This window comes from Amphibalanus amphitrite, unplaced genomic scaffold (assembly GCF_019059575.1).
Source record: "Amphibalanus amphitrite isolate SeventyFive unplaced genomic scaffold, NRLGWU_Aamphi_draft 000063F_arrow, whole genome shotgun sequence".
Taxonomy (NCBI): Eukaryota; Metazoa; Arthropoda; class Thecostraca; order Balanomorpha; family Balanidae; genus Amphibalanus; species Amphibalanus amphitrite.
In genome coordinates, this window is record NW_024881559.1 from 526109 (window position 1) to 549132 (window position 23024).

At 52.7% G+C, this 23024-nt stretch overlaps 2 protein-coding genes across 9 annotated transcripts; one reads left to right on the plus strand and one right to left on the minus strand.

Annotated features, from left to right (window-relative positions):
- Positions 1 to 291: 291 nt before the first annotated feature.
- LOC122378675 (telomerase-binding protein EST1A-like) lies at positions 292 to 6899 on the minus strand. Its single transcript, XM_043360010.1, has 5 exons — positions 2841 to 6899; positions 2302 to 2516; positions 1947 to 2019; positions 1435 to 1642; positions 292 to 1188 (listed from the first exon to the last, which is right to left on the minus strand). The coding sequence occupies exons 1-4, from the start codon at positions 6727 to 6729 to the stop codon at positions 1521 to 1523; spliced, it is 4299 nt and encodes a 1432-aa protein (XP_043215945.1). The 5' UTR covers positions 6730 to 6899; the 3' UTR covers positions 292 to 1188; positions 1435 to 1520.
- Positions 6900 to 10105: 3206 nt separating this feature from the next.
- On the plus strand, positions 10106 to 23006 carry LOC122378676 (dnaJ homolog subfamily C member 25 homolog). 8 transcript variants are annotated; one of them, XM_043360013.1, is made up of 7 exons: positions 10106 to 10157; positions 12223 to 12355; positions 12642 to 12783; positions 12923 to 13111; positions 13408 to 13590; positions 18553 to 18748; positions 20605 to 23006. In XM_043360013.1, the coding sequence occupies exons 2-7, from the start codon at positions 12247 to 12249 to the stop codon at positions 20791 to 20793; spliced, it is 1008 nt and encodes a 335-aa protein (XP_043215948.1). In that variant the 5' UTR covers positions 10106 to 10157; positions 12223 to 12246; the 3' UTR covers positions 20794 to 23006. The 8 variants fall into 8 exon arrangements, with proteins under 8 accessions (XP_043215948.1, XP_043215953.1, XP_043215949.1 ...); XM_043360018.1 differs by lacking the exon at positions 10106 to 10157 and adding an exon at positions 10549 to 10562; XM_043360014.1 differs by lacking the exon at positions 10106 to 10157 and adding an exon at positions 10557 to 10573.
- The last annotated feature ends 18 nt before the right edge of the window (positions 23007 to 23024 follow it).

Below are 23024 nucleotides of genomic sequence, written 5' to 3' on the forward strand. Positions count from 1 at the left end.
GCTACTCACATGAAACAGAGCGCGGACCGCAGTTCACGTAACCCTAGAGTCAAATCTACCTAGGGAGTAGGGAAAGAGTACTGAGTCAATGAAACTTTCACTTCAATCACTCAGCCCAACATCCAAACACAGAAAAGGCGGGTATTCGAAGACTAACTGAAGATTTGACCTCGTGTCACTGTTATGAGCCGGTGTAGGATTGAGATGCGCGTCAATTGGTCAGGGAAACACTACCGACTTTATGTGCCTTATATTTTCTAAAAAAAAAAAAAACAAGTTCCAGAGATCTTGAATACAGTGAGTTTCTTACAAGTAGCACGACTGCAAGCAAGCAGTCACGTATGGCACAACGGTACCGATCGGAAACTCGAGGGCCTCAGCACCCAGTGCGGCGACTTCCCATCAGAGCCTCTGGTGGCGGACACGGTAACTAAACGACGACTGGCAAGTTGACCACACGTGAGCCGCGCCCTCTATGGGCCTGAAACAACGCTAGCCGTAGGAGGGCTGACTTCAAACGATTGAGTGCTTAACTTCAAGAACAGAGAGTGGACGATTAGAGATACGGAAGTTGTAAAGTGACCTATGTAGGGGTTCTACATATGAACATTTTTCTGCATCCAGTGTCGCTCTATCGGAATATAGCTAGAGCACGTTTCTTAGGTCTATACAAACACCGCGTAGAAACACTCAAAAATCGACATTCAAAGTAAAGTATCCATTTCATTCCTCAACAGCTCCCTCCCAGTTATCTCCAGGTACTGAAATTCCCCACCCCCCAGCGTCATGAGTTACCTCAGCTCAACTTTCCGCCGGCGGGGGCACAGCCTCACCATTCCCGTGCCCACAGCCACTAACGAGCGCCCTCAGAATCGGTGGCAAAAAAGTGGCATCACTTGAATATGGCGACGGGGAAACATCCCGCGACACATATCACTAACGCGCCAGACGTTGCCCATGTTTAGTCAATGCCATTTGAGATCACCGGACTAAATAACTGAACGAATCACCACTGGGCCGTTTGATTCGCTGCCCGGTGTGAGCCAGCAGACCGGCTGGTAGCACCCCGCTCCAGTCCTTACCATGGCGGTCTGTCCTGTTTTCGGCACGAATGCCGAGATCAAAACGCGACAGAAGAACTCGAGCCACCATCGGGGATGGTGCGGTGGAGCCTCATCGACCAGCAGCCTGCGAAGACAGAAGGCACAACACCAGGTCAGTGGCGGACGAGACCGACTTAACGAGCGAGAGAAGCGATATCATGGACAGGCCACAGCACATTCTCAAATCTCCCGGCATTGTTTCCTTCTCCGAGCAGCCACAGATCAGGCTTCATAAACCACGGCTGGTACTGCCAGACCTCGGACCGAGCGCAATGAACCCGCCGCTGATACCGTTCACCCGCCGCTGATACACGGCGCACAGTCGACTCACCCGGCCACGGCGCCCCGGAGCCAGTCTGCTGCCGCTGCCTCTCTGTCGATCCGTTCCCGAGCCCCGCGGGCGCCGCTGCGGCCACCTCATGAGGCCCAGGACAAAAAGTCGGGCACGGTGCGCGTCGGCACGTCCATAGAGAGCGCCTTCAGCCGCAGGTTTCTGTCGTCGGTGAGCAGGACCACCTCGCGGGTCAGGTGCTGGCCTCCTGGACACAGAGGACGGCACGGGTCAGCGGGCGTCAAACACCATCTAGAGGGGTCATCTGTGCTGATCAGAGGTCAGCGGGGTCAAAGGCTGCCGACAACGATGTCAGCAGGGTCATCTGACTAAGTTTTGACATGGTTTTCCGGCCGTAATATTTACTGCGATAACTAAAAAAGTAAGCCTCGATACACAATAAGCACGCATCTATAGACAAACAACGTCTCCCAAACTCAATAAAGTTAAGTTAAGATAAGCCTCGACCCTCGGGACCGGTGCGGCGGTGGGTGCCCCGTTCCCGGACTCACCGTCGGTCTGCTGCTCGGCCACTCCCCGCTCCAGGTTACGGCAGCAGCTCAGGATACGGTCATCGTTGGTCGCCTGCGGAGGGAGACGCACTATCGTGATGAGAGGAGGAAGGTGGGAACGAGTCTGCGTCATCATGATAACTACGATATCGCCCGCCAACGCTAAGAGCAGGTTCCTACGCAGGTTCCTACAGCAGGCCAAAAGCGACAACCATCGTAGGCAAACAATGTCACCCTGCATCAAATATCAATCTAAGTGATGAATCAGGTCTCGGCCACTCCCAGCTGTCAGCTAGCTCAGATCCCTGCAGCTCTCGTCCGGCCTGTCCAGTATGCTCTCTCCGTTGGCACGCACCTGTTCGTCGTCGTCATCCTCAGCGGTGAACACAGCCGAGCTGATGAGGTGTCCGCGACTGGTGACACAGCGCACGTGCGGCGCGCCGCGCTGCTGCACGAACGCCAGCGCGGCGCGCGCTGTGCGCCGCACCTGCTGCACGTGCTGCTCGGACTGGCCGGGCCGCGGCCGGCCGCCGCCGCCCGGCCGAGACAGGCCGTCCAGCTCGGCCAGCACTGTCGCAGGATGTGGGTCAGCCGGTCAGACCATGCTGCTGGTCTAGCACTAACAAGAAATAGCAAATCACTGGCAGCACTGGAGTTTTACAGGTTAGTTAGAACTTGAGCCGTTTTACTCCAATGGAAAGAGGATGAAAAGACCTTAACTCACAGTTACACCAGAATCAAAGCAATATCGGATGAAATTGAAAAAAAAAATCAGCTTAACTTGCATAATTGAGAACGGCGCAAAGACTAGCTGGTTCTGTCACGGCGTTATCACGTTTCTCGGTGTCGCCTTTGCGCGAGGAGAGCTCGCGTGTCCGCCGGCCGTCTGCTCACCTGTGACGGGCACGGTGAGCGTGTAGGCGCCGTGCTCGGTGACCAGCCTCCGCAGCTGGTCCAGGTAGTCCACGTAACAGTTGGTGTCGGCCACCAGGTAGCGCGGCCGCACCTCCAGCGTCACACTGGCGTGTGCCGACGACACGATGGCCTGCACGCGCCGGCTGTGCTCCTCCTGGCGGCGCACGCGGCGCTCCAGCGCCAGCTTCTGCTGCTGCAGGCGCGCCAGCCGCGGCCGGCTCGCCAGGTCGGCCAGCGGCGGCAGCGGCTCGTCGGCCGACCGGCGGCGCCCCGCGCCCTCCTCCTCCTCTCCGGCGCTCCACTCGACCTCGACGTCGGGCGACTCGGGCCGACCGTCGTCCTCGGGGGCCGGCGCGTGCGACGACACCTGGCTGATGTAGCGGCACGCGCCGTCGGCCGTCTTCACCAGACGCAGCGGCGCCGGCTCAGTGCCGCACAGAAACTCCTCGGTGACGAACAGTACGCAGCGCAGCCGGAGCAGGTCGCGCGCCCGATCCACGCTGCACGCGGCCACGTCCACAAACGCCACGCGTCGCTGAGCGCACAGCAGCGGCGTGAACGACTCGAGGCTGATGTCCTCCGGCAGGCGGACCACCCGCTCGGACGGCTCGCCGCTGCTCGTCGACCCGAGCACGGCCGACGGTCGGAGCGCGTCGTCGTCGTCGCCGCCGTCGCGCTGCCGCAGCAGGTTGGTGAGCTCGGCCAGCGATTCCCAGCAGTCGGCCACGTCACACACGCGGTAGTCGGCCGTGCACGGCGGCGGGTTCCAGACGGCGCTAGAGCTCAGCAGCCAGTCGCACCACACCTTCACGAACACCATGCACGTCTCGAGCGAGGCCGGCTCGAACAGCCGCTCGCCGGCGTCGGGCGCGCGGCCCGACAGCAGCTGGCAGGCGCGCTGGATCACGTGGCCGGCCATCTCGATGGCCACTGCCAGCGCCAACTCCTGGTAGGTGGAGCGCAGGTCCGAGCCCAGTCGCTCGTCTTTCAGCTTGGTGTTGGCGATGTTGAACATGATGATGCCGAGGATGTGGAGCATATCATCCGCCTTGAACGGCATCGGCTCGCGCGAGAGCATCTCGGAGAATTGGCGGAGCATCACGCACGCGTCCTCCTGGTAGCTCTCCAGGCTGACACGCGTGTACAGCTTGCCTTGGACGTGCAGGTAGGTGGTGACGAAGGCCTTCAGCAGGTCGGCGTTGGACGTGATGCGTAGGTCGGCCAGCTCGGGTGGCTCGTCGGCGGCGGTGGGCAGCGTGCGCCGCAGCCGGTCGCCGCGGTTCGGGTGCACCCAGACCTCGGTGCGCAGGTCGGCGCCGCGCCGCTCCTGCCGCCGCTCGGCCGCCGGCGCCGCCACCTGGCCCGGCATCGGGCTGTTCGCCGCATACCGGCGGCTCGACTCGTGAAACAGCGACAGCAGCGACTCCTTGGCCGTGTGGAACGGGTTGGCGGCCATCAGCGCGCGGGCGTACAGGTAGACGCAGTCGAGTCGGCGGTGGGCGAACAGAGTCACGATCGCCAGCTGGTTGAACGGACGCCCATTCTTCGGGTTGATCTTCTGTGCCTGCAGGTAGAAGCGGTAGGGCTCGGCCAGGTTGGGCACCCGGCCCAGGTGGTACTGGTAGCGGGCCAGGTCGCCCACACAGAGCAGCAGCCGCTGACTGAGCGCGGCCACTGAGGAAAAGTAGCGCTGCCGCCGGATCGGCTCCGGATCGTGCAGCAGCGAGCCCAGACGCCACACCGGGATGGCGTACGTCGTCTCCAGCTGGTTCAGCAGAGCGGTGAAGTACAAGACACCGTCGTCGATGACCTCGCAGAGGTGGAGCTCCTGGCCGGGCGGCTCCACGTCGCGCAGCTTCTCGATGACGCAGTAGTAAAATGACTTCCAGATGGTCTGGTCGATGCCGAGCGTCATCCACGTACGAAGATCGGTGACCAGCACCTGAGCACACTCCGCCTTCACGTGATTTCTCAAACGCAGGGTGTGCACCCAGCTGTCGAGCAGCCGGCCACTGGCAATCAGGTACTCGATTTCGCCGGCCGTGCGGCCCAGTAGCTGCGAGATTCGATTAGCGTTGGTCGCGTTCGACGACGGGCTGAACGAGTCCGAGCAGCCGGCCGCCTGTGGATCGGCACCGCCACCGCGCGGGTCCACGTATTCCCGCGGGGGATCCTGGTAGCGGCGCTCGCGAGCGTCCACGGCCCGCGGCGTCACCTCCAGCACCTGGCCGGGGTTGTTCGGGTCATACAGGTGCCGCGGCTGCGGCTGCTGCGGACGGGAGTGTGGCTGCGAGTGAGGGTGTGAGTGCGGGTGGAGGCGGGAGGGCGGCTGTGTGTACGAGTGCGGCGGCTCGGGCGGGTCGCTGTGTGGACCGCCCGGCACGTACAGCAGGCCAGAATGGGGTGGTGGTCCGGCTGGCTCCGTCAGTCGGTCGGTCCGCGCCGCGGGCCCCAGAGCCACGGCAGCCAGCTCGGCGGCTGGCGGCGACAGGGGCCGCTGCCGTTCGTCAGTCCGCCGTCCACTGACCGGCGCTGCCGGCGGGTCGTCCTTCGCGCAGACCTCCGGTTGGGAGGACGCACTCGTGCGGCCGGAACGAGAGACTGGCGCCTCGGTGGCCGACCGAAGCTCCTCTCTGGAAGGGTCGCGCCGCCGCTCGTTGAAGTCAGCCCGTGGCGAGGCGGTACGGCTACTTTCTCCGTCGCCGCCCCGATGCCGGCGGCTGCCCTCCGACCAACCACTGTCATGACGCCGGTGACTGCCTTCCGACCGGCCACTGACATGACGATGATGACTGCCCTCCGACCTGTCACTGTCATGGCGCCGGCTTCCATCCGACCTGTCACTGTCATGATGCCGGTGAATGCCCTCCGACCTGTCACTGTCATGACGCCGACCGCCGTCCGACCGACCGCAGCTGGCCGCCGACTCAGCTCCACTCTGCCGCGCCACCGCTGCATCTCCACGGTCCCGGCCGGCGGCGCCCGGCTGCGGGGGATCGTCCGGCGGCCTCACCGGCTCTCCAGTGCTGTCGGAGTGTCGTCGCGCCGCGCGAGGCACGTACACGCCCACGGCGCCGCGCGGTCGCCGCCGGGTACCAGGCGATGGCTCACGGGTCCGCGCCGCGTCGTCTGCTGACGACCTGGCGCTCTTGTGCACGCCTTCCTTAGTTGGCTTCAATGAGAGATCTACTGGCTGCGGGGTCAGATCTACCGGATGCTCTTCGGAGGTCGGTGTACCAATAGCGTGCACGCCAGATTCTTCAGACTTCCTCCTCGCCGCTTCTGGGAAGCTCTTCGCCATTTCCGTTCCGGCCGACTCGTTGGCCCGGTGATCGTTGATACTGGCAGACGATGTCGTGACACTGACACCACCTTTACTTGGTGGCTCTGCGGCGCGGTCCGACCCCTCCGCGAAGCGTCGACTCCTCTCTGCCGCCGCTCTGTGCGGCCGACGCTGACGAGGCTCTTCAAAGTGCCCCGGCTTACTACGTGTGAAAACCATCGTGGTTCGATGCTGAGCATCGTCTGATGAATAACCCTGGCCTTTCTCGGTCGTGTCCCTGGAGCGCCGGTGTTTGCTGCTTTCCGACTCCGTTTGTTCCCGACGACCTTTAGAAGTTCCTACGGACGTTCGTTGTTTGCCTGTGTCAGACTCGCTGGTGGAGCCTCCACGCTGCCTTGTGTCCCCGCGCTCGCCGTGAGCTGGAACGCGGCGCTGTGGTGGGGGCGGGTCTTTCCTGGCAACTGGCTGAGGTGGAGCCTCAACTTCCGGCGACCGTTTTGCTTCCTCCTGAGACCGGCGGCCTCGTGGCATGTAGATGGCCATGTCTGGCCTCTTGGTCTTCTTTGCTGGATCTTTCGAAGACATTATATTTGTATTAGGCTCACATAAATTATTTTTAAGAACCAATTTTCCCAGCTTTCACACTGAAAAGAAAGGCATATGCTTACTGAAGAACATCCTGGGGATATAATCATGGGGATTAAAGGATGCTGGCTGACAAGGTCAGTTTGAAACCATGACATAGCAGTATGGGCACTAACCTGGACTGGAGTAAGCAACACTAAGGTACAAAAACATATATTTCCAGATCTGACAGCAATAAGAATTAAGAACTGAGAAAATGCATGTCACTGATCCCAGATCTGCACTCCAGGATGCAAAGCATAAAAATTTTGCCCCACATTGTATGACCTCCTATACTATGTATATTGAAGTGAACTAGCGGGCAACTGGTGAGAGAGGGCCATGCTAGACCCAGAAGAACTGTGCCACCACCTAACTGCAATGCATTACCCTTTTCATTCAAATTATCACCTGTGAATCAGGTGCACATAATTCACACAGGTTGAAATGGGGGGGGGGGGCGCGGGCATTCATAAATCATATGTTCCCCAGTTCATATTTGCCATACATATTACACAGTAGAATTTTTTTAGGCTGTAGGTTGCAGGTAAGGTAAGGTCAGGTTAGATTATGTTTTGTTCTATATTATCTGAGAAAACAAATGCATGGCCTCATGAGAGGTGGACCATAAGGAATATATGATACACACCCCTTGAAATGATCAGTTAGTAGCATCATTTCATAATTTACAACAAGCACTGCTATCAAGGCTTTTGTCTGAATATTCAGGCAAAATAAAAAAAAGCAGGCAAGAGAGCATAGGACCTGCCATGCACCTATTGGCTTTCATTAATTTTTTAGAGGTACCTACATTGTGTGCTGGACATATGCAGTCATGTGGTTTAAGTGACCATCCCATTAGTTAGCATGCGTTGTTATGCGTTGTTAGTGACCATTAGTTATGAGTTGAGAATTGAGATAGCCAAAATGGGGTCCCTGGCTTGCACTTATTGGTTTGAGCACTCACAACATCAAGAAATGCCTTGAAAAGAAAACACCTAATTTCAAAGCTGCAGCACTTTGGATCCAGAGGGGCTAATGCATTTGAATGCCCCCTCTGAAAGTGTGATGTCAGCACAGATCCAATAATCTCAAATCTTTTACTAAAATGTTTGGTAGCATGCGGTGGCCTATGCTGAGCTCTGTTTGCCCTTGTTAATTTACCAGTAAAACGCCTTTTGGGCGAAGAACGAGCGAGCGAGATAGTGAGCCCTGCACGTGCGGAAGGGCGAGAGGGTACTTCCAACGGGCTTGTGCAAAGCACCCTTCTAACCGGTCGCTAGCGGTGTGCCAAATTTGAACGCAATCGGCCCAGCCGTTCCTGAGATCTGGAAGCGGCATTCTGCACGTGCGCACGTGCAAACGGGGTCCAAAATGACTATTGCACGGCACCCTACTAACTGGTCCCCAACCGTGTACCAAATTTGAGCGCAATCGGCCCAGCCATTCTCGAGATCTGGAAACGCCCCCTGCACGTGCGCACGTGCAGTAGCACCCTAACCGCAACACATGGGAATACATTGCCTGGTGAGTGGTGGGTGCCTACCTGTATGCAAAGTTTCAGCGAAATCGCCCCAGTAATTACCGAGTTACTGAAATGGGAACAAATTTGGCACCTCTTATTGTTGTATTTTGCACGTGCACTGGGGGTGACCCACATGCATCGAGAGTATCCTATTTTGGGTAGAAAGGATGCTGCTACCCTACAAAAATTACCGGAAGTCAATCGCCCAAGCGGCTGCTGAGATATGAGCTTCTCAAAATCACTACTTTTTCAAAACAGCTTGAACACCCTTGACTTTTCACGTGGCACGTGCCACGACGGTCACTGAGATGTATCAAAAGTAGTCAATTACGGGGTAGAAGGGATTGGGCTACCGAACAAAAAAGACCGCAGGCCAATCGGTCCAGCGGTTGCTGAGATATAAGCCTCTCAAAAGTGTTACAGGCCGGGCCGGGCCGGGCCGGGCCGGGCCGCTCATACTGAGATTTTTCCGTTATATTGAAAAGACTCACTTCGCTCGCTGCGCTCGCTCGCTCGTAATCAGCAGGCTGCGAACATGCTGCTACTTCTTGGCTCCTCATTAGTTGAATTCAAGTGGTCTATTTGTTAGACCAATGAGAGGCCAAGAAGCACCAGCAATTACTTCCTTATATGGGGAAAACTGACAGCACACTGATATAAAAACAGAGGGCGAACAACACCAACCGCACCAACCTTCAAGCGCGAGAAAATGCCCCTCTTTCATTTAGCTGTCAAACTATTGCATCCGAATAGTCGCTAGGAACAGCAGAGATCCCAAAAAGTAAACAAAAGTAAAAGTAATATCTTGAAAACCTGTGAATATTTTTTCAGTGAAATTTGGTAGATATTCGTCTTTGCTCTTTCTCTGAGCGACATCACTTTCATGCCAATTCATTCACTTTTTTGAAGGTGGGAGGGTCTCTTTAGTTGTAATAGTTAAAGAGTAACCCAATAATGATTGATATACTCTGGTATATAGGTACCAAGCAGGGATGCGGAGCCGGAGCCGGAGTCGGAGCCGGAGCCGCCGGAGCCGGCATATTTTGCCCGGAGCCGGAGCCGGAGCCGGAGCCGTGAAACAATATAGCCCGGAGCCGGAGCCGGAGCCGGAGCCGCCAAAAAAGGGGGCGACTCCGGCTCCTTTTTATTTTTTGAAGAGGAAAAAAATAATTGACCTAGTTCGGTTTGACAGTACAAGGCAGTAAAATATATGGTACTTACGTCATGGGCCATCAAGTGAATGAAAAAATCCGAATATCCCCAGTATTCCACAGTACGCAAACAACTTCCTGTTTGCTCTTCCCCCCCCCCCCCACGTCTACTGCATCCCCAGAACATGAGGACCAGTCATCAGGTGACGGCCATTGTTTTCAAACCAGTGCAGTGGACTGCGACTCCCAGCACCGTCTCATCCCACACACCCCCCACCCCTCACCCCCCAATGCAGCCGAGACGGGTGTCAGCTTACGATGGTTCACTGAACTCCGATTCGCGGCGACTGCGTTTCCAATGCCATCGCTTCCTAGCCCTTTGTTCTGCCGGTTCTCTCCGAGGTGCGTTTGCGCGGGGACGCGGTGAGCCGGTCATGGCAAAGAGTAACGCGTATAACCAATCCAATTTTTCTTCCATCCGTATTTAATTGATTGCATAGGGGATGTACTGAGTCGGAGCCGGAGCCGCCGGAGCCGGAGCCGCCGGAGCCGGACCATTTTACTCGGAGCCGGAGCCGGAGCCGGAGCCGCCATAACATTTCACCCGGAGCCGGAGCCGGAGCTGGAGCCGATTTTTTTCTCCGGAGCCGGAGCCGGAGCCGGAGCCGTCTGAAATTTCCACGGCTCCGCATCCCTGGACTACCAAGGCAATAGTACGTAACTATCGCCTTGAGTTTGAGGGACATACACCAAATCCACACATTTCAACAGATACAATTAAAAACGCCGGCTGCGCTAGATTCATCGCAAGTGAACAAGTTGTATTTTTGTCCTATGACATCATTCTCATAACATTTGCAATGTTTCCCCATTTTGATTCAGCAATCAGCTATGATCAATTCCACGCAATTGAGGGTTATCAGATAAAACCTACATTACCAGCAAATATGCTTCAAAATGAAATAAAAAATGATCGTTGTAAATTTTATACTGTTTCCTTCTGTTAACGTTCACTTGCCTTCCACTTTTTTGGTGACGTCATACACAATAGCTCAAAATTCCACGTGTACATTTTTTTCATCCTTGAGAATGTCTCGGGGTCTCGGGTGTTTAGTTGTGTGGGTTGTGTGTCTGCGTTTCTCTCTCACTCTGTTGTTTCGTTGTGACAGATGCTGACATAGTACCTACTCAAGTTTTTTTTTCTGTGTCATGTTTTCTGACTAGTGCTGTTAATTTTTATAATACTGGATAATGCTTTTTCACATATTGAGTAATGTGTTTGGGATTGGATTGGTCATAGAAATAGGACTTGGTTTTGAATGAAGTGTTTAGGTCTTAATCTGTTGGCTGTTGCCATTTAATTTTTAGTCAGCCTGTGGACAAGGTACTGCATTATGGATTTATCTAAACGTATGATGACCTATTTTATTTTTGCCTATTTTATTTCTTTATGAACGGGTCAGGATTAACTGGTGAGTGGTGAGTGGTTTGTAGCCCGTAGGTAGAATTGTTAAGATTAATGAAAAGTGCCTCTACAAAGCCGCTATCTCGGATTTTTGAAATTTTTGATTTTTGACCCCCCAAAATCAAAAAATCATTTTTTGGATATATTTGCCAAAAAATCCAAAAAGTTTTTCGAGTTTCAAAAAACGGAATATATGTGATAGTACCAACCGTCTTCTTTCTACTTACCAAATTTCAGATCGATATCTCGTTTTTTGGCCAAGTTATAGCGAAAAAACTTCAAAAATGAGGACGTAAAATTTTCAAACTCAATTTTTGGCAATTCTAGATCACGTAGGGCAAAACAAAGACCACCATTAGACTCCCCGTGACAAGCTGCATCGAATGGATACCCATTTTATGCAAAAATATCAATTTTGAAATTTGACCTAATTTGACCTGAGTCCTGACCTTGACCTGACCTTCACCAAAACGTGACCTAAGCTGGCCCCAAAGGCTGCCTGACCCACATAATCGCATTTGTCATGTAAAATGGACCATATAACATGCATCACCTGACACTTTCATATTGTGACCCCAAGTGACCTGACCTCTGTGACCTGACCTGGTATCAGTGACCTCAGATAGCAAAGTATGTGTTTGACTAACAATGTACCATCGATGGTTTTCAATAACTTACCAATTTACTCGATTTCACAACACATTTCTCGAAATGCCTGTGAACAGTGAAAACCTTTGACCTTTGACCCGACCTTTGACCTGACCTGTGACGTCACTGGTTTGACCTAGGTCATTGAAATTTGGTCACAAGGTAGTTCTTCGGTGGGGCTATCGAACGCCGTTTGAATTTTAAAAATCTGCCGGTAAATTTCCGAGATCTAAGGGGGGGCGAAACGCCCCCCCCCCCGACGGGTGGTAGGGTCCGCCGATAGCCCTACGGGGCGCGGGTTAATGTAGAGTAGACCATGGCTATGCAACCTTAACCATGGTGAACATGTACCTACCATTCATGACATCTGAATTATAAATACCCATGAAAAGGATAGTTCAAATTGAGAGAAGATGCATAAAAATGGATGATTGGGCCAGTTGTACTTTTGCATATTGCCTAATGCTCACACTCAGATAGGGCTCAGAAGTCTATATCTCATTTTTTTGTCACGTAAAAGGTGTCTTACTGGTATTTACTTACTGGTGTGGACTGGTAGCGTAGGCAGCTAAGTGAGTGTTAGGCTGGTTAGTGCTGCCAATATATTCTGACATCATTGATTTTCATCATTGGTTGCTGTTCTTACATATCATCTTTGTTTGCAGGTTTACTAGGACGAAGTAAAAACCATGATGCTTTTCAAACTTATCACCTTAGGCTTGCTTCTTGCTTTGTTTATTCAGCCAGCATGGACTTTCATTGATGGACTTTATTGTGGCATGAACAACTGTTATGATGGTGAGTTGTTGGTGGGAATGATAGATACTGTAGCAATTGCTATTTGCTGTCATTAGTTTAAATTTGTTTAAATTATTAATTTTTGATAGTTTTTTTTTTAAAAATAAATTATCACTTTGATTTACACAGAAATGCCATTCAACTTTGATCACTAGCATATCGACTCTTGCCCTCCTAGAAGCAACCATTTTAATTGCCTTGCTGTTTTCATAAAATGATATCTATATTGCATGTTTGATCTTAATTCACTGGTGAGTGTTTTGACATGGATAGCCATGTGTTTCAGTCTTGGGTGTTACAAGAGATACACCAAAGAGGGAAATAGCGTCCAAGTATCGTCAGTTGGCGAGAAAAACTCATCCAGATTTGTTCAAAACGGACGAAGAAAAGGAAAAAGCTGCAGAGAAGTTCAGAGAGATAGCTACAGCGTAAGTGACAACATCAGTGTTTTCCTTGAACTTTGACAATTTGTGCTAATAAAATATGTGCTTTGTGCAATGTGTATGTCTTTTTGGAGCTTGATAACCATGCTTGATTTTTATGCCTGAACAACCCTGTCCGTTTCAGATACGAGATTCTCAAGGATGACGAGTCCCGCACCGACTATGACTACATGCTGGACAATCCGGACGAGTTCTACAGTCACTACTACCGCTACTACCGGCGCCGGATGGCCCCGCGGGTGGACATTCGTATTGTGCTGGCCGTCACCATCTCCATCATATCCGGCATCCAGTACTTCACCTCCTGGACCCGGTGAGTGGACGACGGCACCACCAAATCGCTCAGCACGGCTCTGAATCGCCGCCCTCGTCAGCACTCGTAGTGTGCTTCTTTACTTTACTCTCCGGGAATTTTCTGTTTTGTTTCATTTTATCTAGACCATTTGCAGACTATCGCATTTTCCCTTTCCTCTTTTTTAGCTGCTTTATGTTATCGCTAGGCTACTATATTTCCGTGAGAGTCCATCCCATTATGACTGCTGCGATCGGTGTGGCGGAGGATGATGACCGGTAGGACGCCTCCGGTGAAATGACGGGGCGTGCCCGCAGGTACGACTCTGCCATCCGGTACCTGGTCACCGTGCCCAAGTACCGGCTGCGCGCGCAGCAGATCGCCAAAGAGGAGAAGCTGCTCGACCACTTGAAGAGGAACAAGAAGATGAGCAAGGACGACGCGCGCCAGGAGGAGGAAAAGATCCTCCGAGAGATTGTCCGGGACAGAATGGATATCCGGTGAGTGCCGGCCTTCGGCGAACGATGCGATGTTGGCGGTACGGCATTGTGATGATGGCGATTGGCAGGCAAGTTACGGATGGAATTCTTGCGTTGTCGTACAATGGCTTTTTTTAGATCCTAGTCGAATAAGAATGTGGATCACACGTTCTTCAGTAGTTATTTTGTAGGTCACGCGGTGAGCGTGTTATATCCGTATCCGGACCTCGTATCGCGCCACGACTATAGTTTCATTGGCTACTGACACTAATGTGAGGTGACATTTACGGTAGATCGGGTGCGCTCTGGCCTCCGACTCGGTCGACGGACTGTCAGGCAGGCGTCCGCATGGGGATCTGTTCAGACTTAGCGAGTGACGACTGATCCATCATCGCCCGTATATGCTCTGCGTTAAAACCGTTATTGGGCTGATGGATTATCGCTAGATGGTTATCGGAACTTCAAGTGACGCGTGCTTAGCCACTGGCGGTCGCAGCCGCTAGCAAAAGGGGGGGCCAAAGTCACACTCGCGGGACATAACATTTATCCGTCACCGGGAGGGGGGGGGGGGTGGGGTGATCGGCTAATTTTTTACGTCCACGAGGTGCCGCGCAGTTGGCATTACTTATGCTTCATCCATCTGATTCTTGCGTGAAATTTTTAAGCTCAATTTAAGGTAGGGTAAGTGTGGGGAAAACGCACCCCTGGGTTAAACGCCTCCCCTAAAAAAATCGTAGATCTTATCGACGGATAGGTGTTTTATCCTGGCTTTCAAAACAGTCAGCTGCTTGTTTACGTAGTTCTCTATTTCCGGTTCTGCGTCTTGAGGAGCGGCGTGGGTAGGTGCTGATGTTGGTTTTGGGTGCTGTTTTTGTTGTTTTTACAGAAGATTCCTAAGCTTTTGATGCCCTCTTTAGGTATATCACAAAACTTGCTATTGTGCACATCACTCAAAACTGCGTTTTATTGTCATTCTGTTGAATTTATTATGCTGCGGCGTTAGTGGCGCGTTTTTTGTCAATATTTTGTTGACCGGAAATAGAGTGGATGGGGAAAGACGCCTACTCGATGCATGGGGCAAGACGCCCCCAGTTTTCTGAAAGGGGGGCGTTTTGCACGGTGGTGAGAGTGTAGGGTAGCGCCGTGTAGGTCGGGGCCGAAAAGGCCTCTCCCTGTCCTTTTTTCCTGATATATCCTAAACGACTGCAGATATCGTCACCAAACGTTCAGGACTCCTCCGGGCATCCATTTTACACATTGCAACAACATTTTATTCCAAAGGCTTTGATAGGTTGACCATAAATGACGTCAGAATGACGTCAAGTTCTGCCATGTCCATCATTTTCTGTTGATGGATGGGGTGGGGGCGCTTTGCACATGGGTGTGGGCGTATTACCCAGGGTGTGGGGCAAAACACCCTTTTGTAAGGGTATGCGGAAACCTTTTTGGGGGGTTAAATACCACACGGAAGTGTCTTTTCTTGGTCTCAAAGCGTAGTAAAAAGAATGAGCTACATGATAGTGCCCAAAGGTTTGAGTAATCTGGGTTGGGTTGAGTGTCAGAAGGTTTCGCGCTTAATGGGGGCGTTTTTGACCTATTCACCCTAAAATCACCAGTTCCATTTCCCGTCCCACGGTGCTTCCACCGGTCGGCCCACTGCACCATGACGACGGATCGGTGTAGCATAGGTATACTGGAAGGTCAGGCACGCGGATTCATGACCTTACCACTATAAAACAATTCGGAAAAGTACAGATACCTCTTGCTTTGAACAAGCATGTGAAACCCAGAGAGCATTTTCAGACTATGACATTTACCCATATAGGTAACATACCTAGTTGTGTGGCGGCGGGAGAGAGTAGGTACACCGACCTCTGGAGACCCCCCACAGGTTCCGAGCTTTCAAAATTGGCATCTGAGGGCCGCGCGCGACTCCTGCGGGGCTTCGCAGCGGCTCTATTGGGGCTCACTCAACCTGCCTAGTCTTACTGCTAAAAAGACTGGCCCTGAGCCCTAAGGACTTCATCAGTCTCTGCCAGCCCCAGGACCCACACCGGCTCATGGGGTCCCGACGTCGAAATATGAGGGAATCTGCGCCGGACCATCAGGACGCAAAGTAATCTCGATCAGGACCAACGTAAGGCTGTGCCGGAGACTGCGTGAGCCCTCTGATCTTCAGAAACCCACCCATGTATGTTTTCACGTAGAGGCCAGTTTAGGGACCTCAGAGACCAGTACAGGGCCTGCAAACTACAAAGACCAGTAGTTTGAGACAATCAGTGACCGAGTTGGGCTCTCAGAGGCTAATGTGGGTTATTACAGGCCAACATGGGCCCTCAGAGGTCAGCGTGGGGCCATAAAAGACCGGCATGAGCCGTCGTTGGACCCCAGAGGACAGCAGAGGGCCCTCAAAGGCCAAGATGGGCCCTCCTCAAATGCCAATGCAGGCCCTTAGAGGCCGGCATCGGGTCTTCAGCAGCCAGTGCGGGGCCCTCATTGGCACCTTAAGGTTCGTCTTGGGACACCACAGACAGAAATAAGGCCACCAGAGACCGGTGTGAGACCCTCAGACGCCGGTTGGGACCCCTGAGGCCGGTTAGGGGCCCTCATAGGCCAGATGTGGGGTCTCAGAGGTTGATGTAGGCTCTTAGCGGTCAACGTGGGCACTTGACCGCCACTGAAGTTCCCTCAGAGGTCAGTGTAGGACGCTCAAAGACCGGTGTGGGAGCTATATTAATAGCTGGGCGTGTTTTTTTTTTTTTTTTTAGCCTCGTGACGATCGAATAATTGCCAGGGCCCCATACACCTATATGGGGGCCCATTGGTTGTTTGAGGGGGGGGGGGGGGCAAATGATATGATGGGCGATGGCCCCCTTTATTGACCTTTGGGGGGGCATGGCCCTGATGCCCCCCCCCCCCCGCGACCGCCACTGTGTAGTTGTGTACACATTACACACATGCCTCTGAGATTACATACTAGCTCATAAAAACTCTATGCAGGCCCCGGAGTTCCCACGCTAATCCTTAAGAAACCAAGCCGGCATACGGCGTCACCACCGGGCTTCTAAGGTGCACAGCACCAACCCATGAGGTCTTACTTTAGTGTCTTAGAGCCAATCTCCTTTAGCAGGGCCCACCCACCACTGCCGAAGAGGGTCTCATGCCAGCCATTGCTGGGCCTACGAGAGCCTCAAGTAAACCCACGCTGATATTCCATATAAGATCCGGCCATACTCGTGAACCGGTGCCAGCGACGCTGACCACCAAATTGACAGAATGCGAAACTGAGCCCACTCATGAGTGAAATTTACGTCCTTCGATGGCGCAAGAAAGAAAATGAAACATACGAAAAGCTTTTCTAGGACTTTTGGTCGATCTGAAAGGTGGGGCCAAAAGATAGTATGGCCCCACCTTTCAGCACCAAAGGGGGGGCCATGGCCCCCGTGGCCCCCCCCCCTGGGACCGCCATTGTGCTTAGCGGAGTATTTTGATAATCTGTCGGTAGGAGTGATATTGTGGTGCACGGTGCACGCGGGCCGTGTCGCGTGGTTACCCTCGGCCCAGGTTTTTTACTGCAGTATTGTGGACCCGAATCACCGTCAGTTAGCGCGGTCGGACGCCGGGCCGGCGCCGACCAACTCTGTCGGACGCGGCCGTCCGTTGTCCAACTCACGCCATGTGGCCGTTACGGCCGGCCGCGTGGCGCTCCGTCACCGACCGGGGGGACTGGGGGGGGGGAAGCGGGGGCGGACGTCGATCATCTGTCAGAGCGGCCGGCGGTGTTCGGCCGGGTCGGCTCGGTCCGAACCCCCCCCCCCCCCCTCCCCTGCCGTCGTGGCTCCGTCCACACTGCCGATCACGCCCGTGAGTCGCAGCTCGCGCCGGGCTCCCTCTCTCGCCAAGATGGAAGGGACACACACAGGCTGTGATGTATCCGGAACTAGAGAAAAACTCAAGTAGCTTCTTAGTAAACTACCGAACAAAAAGAATGGCACACTGAATATACTTGGACGAAAACATCGTTCTATGATCAAGCTAGGCTTCATTCTGGAGATGTAGGATCTTAGTTCTTCATCCGATGCTTAGTCAATTGTCGACGAACACGCCATATGGGACCCTCCCTGACAACTCCCTCCCGCTGAATTATCTGGGCCTCGGTCTCTTGGGCGGGCGATCGATTTAAGATCTGTAGTGTTCCACGGCACAAGTGACAATTCTTCTGGCAATGAATCCTGCCGAAACACACGAGCTCTAGCTGACCGTGTTCAGGGATCTCCCAAGTGCAGCTGCGCGTGCGCTCTGTGTGTAGTCGTGCCGGCGGCAGTGGTTCCCGGACCGGCCCCGGACCGGTCGCGGTCCGCTGTCACCAGTGACGTCACCTGCTGCACAGCGGCAGGTCCGTCAGACGGCCGTTGTTCCCGGGGTGAGGACGCCACTGGTCACTGGCGGCGTCACCGAGATGACGGCAGTACGCGGACCAGCCTCAACTGCTTCTCTGAGGGGCTTTGCGCGTGAAGTAGGCGAAGATAGGCCTCCGGTCGTGATGGGGACACGGGTGGGCGCCGGTCGTCGCTCACGGCCGGTCACCGTTCGCTGACCCGCAGTGCGGGAAAACACGACGCACTGTGAGCGTGACGCGACGGTCTGGTGGAAATGCGGATATCCGGAAACGGGTCGAAAAGTGCCGGTGGGGCTTACTGACGTCACCGCAATGATCAGACAAACTGGTGATGAGATTATGAGATTAAACGTGCATTTCACGTGTAATGCATGCCATTCAAATGGTATGGATCTAAGTACCTATCCTTCGAATGTTATTCGGATTGTGTCGTTTGACAGAAAGGAAAAATGTTGTGATTCTTTTTGTGTGCGTATCAGTAGACTTGAACCTGGTCCAGACAGTCTTGCAGATGATCAGCCTGAAACGGCAGCAGTCTGTGCTCGGACTGGGCTGACTCGGCGTCCCGGTTTGCCGTGCGCCAGGGGCGGCTACGCCAAGCCGGAGTGGACGGACGTGCTGTGGGTGCAGCTGGTGCTGCTGCCCTACACGCTGGCCACCTGGGTGTACTGGTACGGCCGCTGGTTCTGGAAGTTCACCCTGCTCGGGCACGAGTACGGCACGGAGGAGAAACTCTACCTGATCCGGCGCAACATGGGCATCTCGCGCACACAGTTTGACGTGAGTTAGCACGCAGCGGTTCACCTGTGATTCCATTCAGCTCTTCGCCTAAGGTGGTTGGGCGAGTGGGACTCCTGTGTATTGTTCCTTTATATCTAATCCTTCCAGTAGCGGCGGAACACTTTCAATTAGGGGGGGGGGGGAGGGGGCACTGCCGACTTTTGGTCCCATTCTTTCCATGCAACGCTCATAGGGCTAATGTTAAAATACCAAAATCAAAGGGGGGGGGGGAGGGCACGGTGCCCCGGTGCCTTCCCCGCTCCCCTGCCTATGAGTCCTTCATCTTTACCATGTGTTTGTATGTCTTATGAATTAAGCCATAGATGCCGGCTTCAAGTAAAACCAATTTAAATTGCTACATTCGTCATATTTTGGTTGGACGCCATTTAATTGCGTCCCAGAAAAGCTATTTCTGGCACCTAAAAGCTGACTCGCCCCAAAATTGGTCCTCAGCACCTATTTGGTGGATACCAGCACCAATCATGGAAAATGACCTTAATTAGCTGTTTCTGGCACCTATTCATCCCAGTAGCGGCGGAACACTTTCAATTAGGGGGGGGGGGGGGAGTTTGCCTTACTCTTTTTTCTGAATCTGGCACCTAAATGCTGAGCGTAGCACCAATCTAGCAGGAAAATGAACTACTGGCTGGTAGAATCATGTTGTTCTGGTATAATGACCCCTGGAGTCTAGCCTAAAGGTTGCCAGTGCAGCTACACTCTAAGACAGCCCCGTAGTGATCTCAGCATTGTATATGACGTTTAAGTAAGCAAATAATATTGATTTGTTTGAAAAAAAAACAATGTCATTTAAATATTTAAAAGTATTTATTTGTAATGCTTAAAGGGAAACATTTTTGTGAGTAATTGTCTCGATTTCGACCATTAAAACGGGTATTGTATTTTTTGACGTCATCAAATAGCTCCAAAAAAGAAATGTAATGTTTTCATTCCGTTCAAGGCCGCTGAAGAAACGCGGGATCTTGCGTGGGACATTGTCCGTTGTTTGCCGCGCAGAGTTGTGCCGTGGTTGTGCCTTTTTCATCCGTTTCTTACTTATGTGTGCATGAAGCTTTGATTTTGTTTTTGGTTATTGTGTGGCCGGTCAGTCAAACGCCCCTGTAGAAACCGGATGCTGCGTTTGATCGAGATGGAGTCAGACGATGATTGCAGAAAGCTAATAATATTGAAAAGAGGGCCGGTTGCGTGGCATGTCTGTTCAGAGTTGACATTTTGCTTTACTCCAGTTTATGACCTGAGAGCCTGGCTGGAAGTGACGGATCCAAACTTTTCACGTTAAAATGGCTGAGGGTGCAATAATCTCTACATAGCGGGCTGGTATAGGAGCGTCTTGCTATGCTGCACCATAGCTGGCTAGTGATTCTCTTTTGGCTAGAAATGGCATTAATCATTATCTCCACTGGCAAAAATGGCACTTGACATCACCGAATGCAACGTTCATGTTTGTTAGGATACATAAAATCAGGAAGATTACGCGAATTAGGTAGGCAAACGTGGAATAAAATAGGTGCTGGATGTTTTGGTTTTGGTGCTGAATCAGCAAACAGCAAATACGGAGTTCAACTAGACGATCTGGCAACTTTAGGCTGTGTGGAAGCAATTAGGTGCCAGATTCAGATATTAGGGTCGAATAAGCATTTTGGGGCTGATCAGCAATTAGGTGCCAGAAACAGCTTTTTAGGGACCAGAAAAAAATATTCCCCATTTTGGTTCATGCTGGTATACGCTGCCGTTGTTTGGTCTGTGTATTGCGGTGCCGGATCTGGCCATCCCAGGGTATATTGGTAGTCTGTCCTGCTCTGACCGGACCTGACCTATGACCTCTGACCCGACCGCAGGCGATGGAGGAGCACACCAAAGAGGACTACCTAGAGATGGAGCTGTGGAAGAAGGACGAGTTCGCCGAATGGAAGCGGCAGCAGGAGGAGGAGCTCAAACTCAAACTGGCCAACAGCGCCCAGCACAAGCAGTACCGGCGGTATATGAAGAACCACGGGCCCGGCCGCATGTACTTTGACGACTCATAGGTGGTCGTCGCCGCCTCGCCGCTGCCCCAACGCCCTCCCCGGGGCAGCCGGTGGACACACTAGGTACGAATTAACCGATAGTGAAGTAATGCCACGTGCTGGCTGGTTGTCCATGACAAGTAATTTTATCCCAGCCGGCTCTTGCTTTTTTGTGCGTTGGAGTTTCTGATATTTTATGCTGCGTTTCCTGTTAAAGCAAATATGTCCAGTACCAACAAACATTCGGTTTCCTTTTTTGGCTGTCCCTTTTGTGCAGTCGCTCTTTTTGTGGACCAGCAGACTCCCGCGTTTGCCAAACAGCGGTGTGTGTTCCTCCCTTAGATTAGACAAGTTGAAAAGCATATAAGCCGTGTCGCCCACCGACACCGCTCACGTCTACAATCTACACCCAGTAGATGACCAGGTAGGATATGTCCTTCAACCTGCCGAGAAGACGTACCGTGATTACAACCGAAGCCATAAGAAGCACAACTGTCAGTGATGAGCGAGTCGATTGGCCCAGTCAATATGTCCACCTCCCACCATGTAGTTTAGTGTGGATCGCGCGACCGCGGTGTACAGGGTACCATATAGTCCCACCCATCGGCTGGCGTCCCACAACACGCGTGGACCGGTGAATGACGCGTCCGTGACAGTCTGGCTCGCCTAGATCGGCTGAAGGGTCGTGCAATTGGGGAGTGTCTCAGTGTTGCTCTCTCTCTTCCGCGAACTGTTTCTGCAGCCTTCACTCGCTAGGCATTGTGCAATGGAGAGGGTCACCCGTTCTTCTAGAAGTATGAACCTGTTTATGTTGAGAGCGCAGCTCTTTCTGTTCTTGTGAATGGCGCAATAGGTGTCGGACATGTTAATTCAGAAATGAATTATGGATTTGAAAGCCGCTGACAGACGGCCGAACTAACGATCAAAGTATTGTCCATCTACTTAGTGCAGAGCATGGCGTGCTGAGATCCGCGGTGGAGCGTGGATTCAGACAGTGGTTGAAGACTGTGAGAGTAGCGTTCTGCTGAACCGCCCTGTCTGACTGCCTATACTAGGCTCATTGTGGTGTATATGGAGTTGTGGGAAGGAAAGTAGTCGGACCCGTTTTATAAACGCAGTCTTATGCCAGCCATGCGACAGATTCGCACGACCCTGTCTCGCTTGTCGGTAGTGCTATCCAAAACCGTTCTCGATGGCTCCGATTACGGTTTTAGCTGTCAAACTGCTGATTCTCTTCGTCAACACCGAGAATATTGCAGTGCTGATATCGCCGACCAGGGTCGCGACTGCTCCCGCGTGACTGTGCTGCCGTGCTCCCCTCCCGGGGCGAACGGTGTGTCGAGACTGACAGATCTGTGCGGCCCAGCGCCGACTATTTTTGTGCAGAGTCGTGTGCAGTGTCCCAAAATTTGCCAGTTTGGGCGGGAAGTAACATCCAAATCAAAATAATTTTCCACTCTCACCTCCAATTTTCCAGAGCGATTTTTCACTCCCTAGTTTACCAATTAAGAGCATATGCGTGCACTTTGTACCTCCCTCCATATTCGATTCAATGATCTTTTAAGGCAGCTCCCACATCCTGCAACACTCACAAATTAATTGTTGGTATCTGTTTTTTGCTCTTTTTTGTACTCTTCTAACTGGCAATTTCCACTCTCAGCCCTCTTTATAGTGACGAATATTCCCCTCTGACACCCAAGCCAAAATATAATTTTGGGACACTGGTCGTGTGGGCTAGAGGGACAGGCGTGGGGCGAGAGTGTGCTGAAGAGACTGGGGACGGGGTGGTGCTTTTCTGGTGTTTGGCAATAGTTCGGGACAGTGTGTGCGCGTGTTTGTTCTATGGATTGAACGGCCCAGCCCGCACTGGGCACTTCCATCGTATAGATGTAATTATTTGGCTGGACGTTGATGTGTGTGTTGGGTTCTATTTAATTGCATTTGCAACTACATTTCCATGCTCCACATATGTCATATGTGCTCGCCTGTATTTTTACCGGACTTGTGTAATGTGTCAAGCTTCTTGGAGATGTGCATGTATTGAGTGGATCTGCGTGGGAGCGTTGTTCTGATTTGGGGCATCTGGCTTCCCATGTTTCCAGGCCCTCAGTGGCCGCCTCGTCGTTCTCCTGTCTACCTGTCATTCTTCGCTGTCAACGTGTCTGGTAATAGATACGTTGATGATTCCAGACACGTGTCTGGAATCGTGTCTGGTAATAAAATATGTGTTGGGGTCCGTTTTTTCACTGTCT

Excerpts from the sequence above, each read along its gene's own strand:
- LOC122378675 (XM_043360010.1), bottom strand. The coding sequence starts at position 6,729 with ATGTCTTCGAAAGATCCAGCAAAGAAGACCAAGAGGCCAGACATGGCC. Across the intron at positions 2,517-2,840 it reads GCTCACCGTGCCCGTCACAG|TGCTGGCCGAGCTGGACGGC; the intron begins GTGAGCAGACGG and ends ATCCTGCGACAG. Across the intron at positions 1,643-1,946 it reads GGCCGAGCAGCAGACCGACG|GAGGCCAGCACCTGACCCGC; the intron begins GTGAGTCCGGGA and ends CTCTGTGTCCAG.
- LOC122378676 (XM_043360013.1), top strand. The coding sequence starts at position 12,247 with ATGATGCTTTTCAAACTTATCACCTTAGGCTTGCTTCTTGCTTTGTTT. Across the intron at positions 12,356-12,641 it reads CATGAACAACTGTTATGATG|TCTTGGGTGTTACAAGAGAT; the intron begins GTGAGTTGTTGG and ends CATGTGTTTCAG. Across the intron at positions 13,591-18,552 it reads CGGGACAGAATGGATATCCG|GGGCGGCTACGCCAAGCCGG; the intron begins GTGAGTGCCGGC and ends GCCGTGCGCCAG.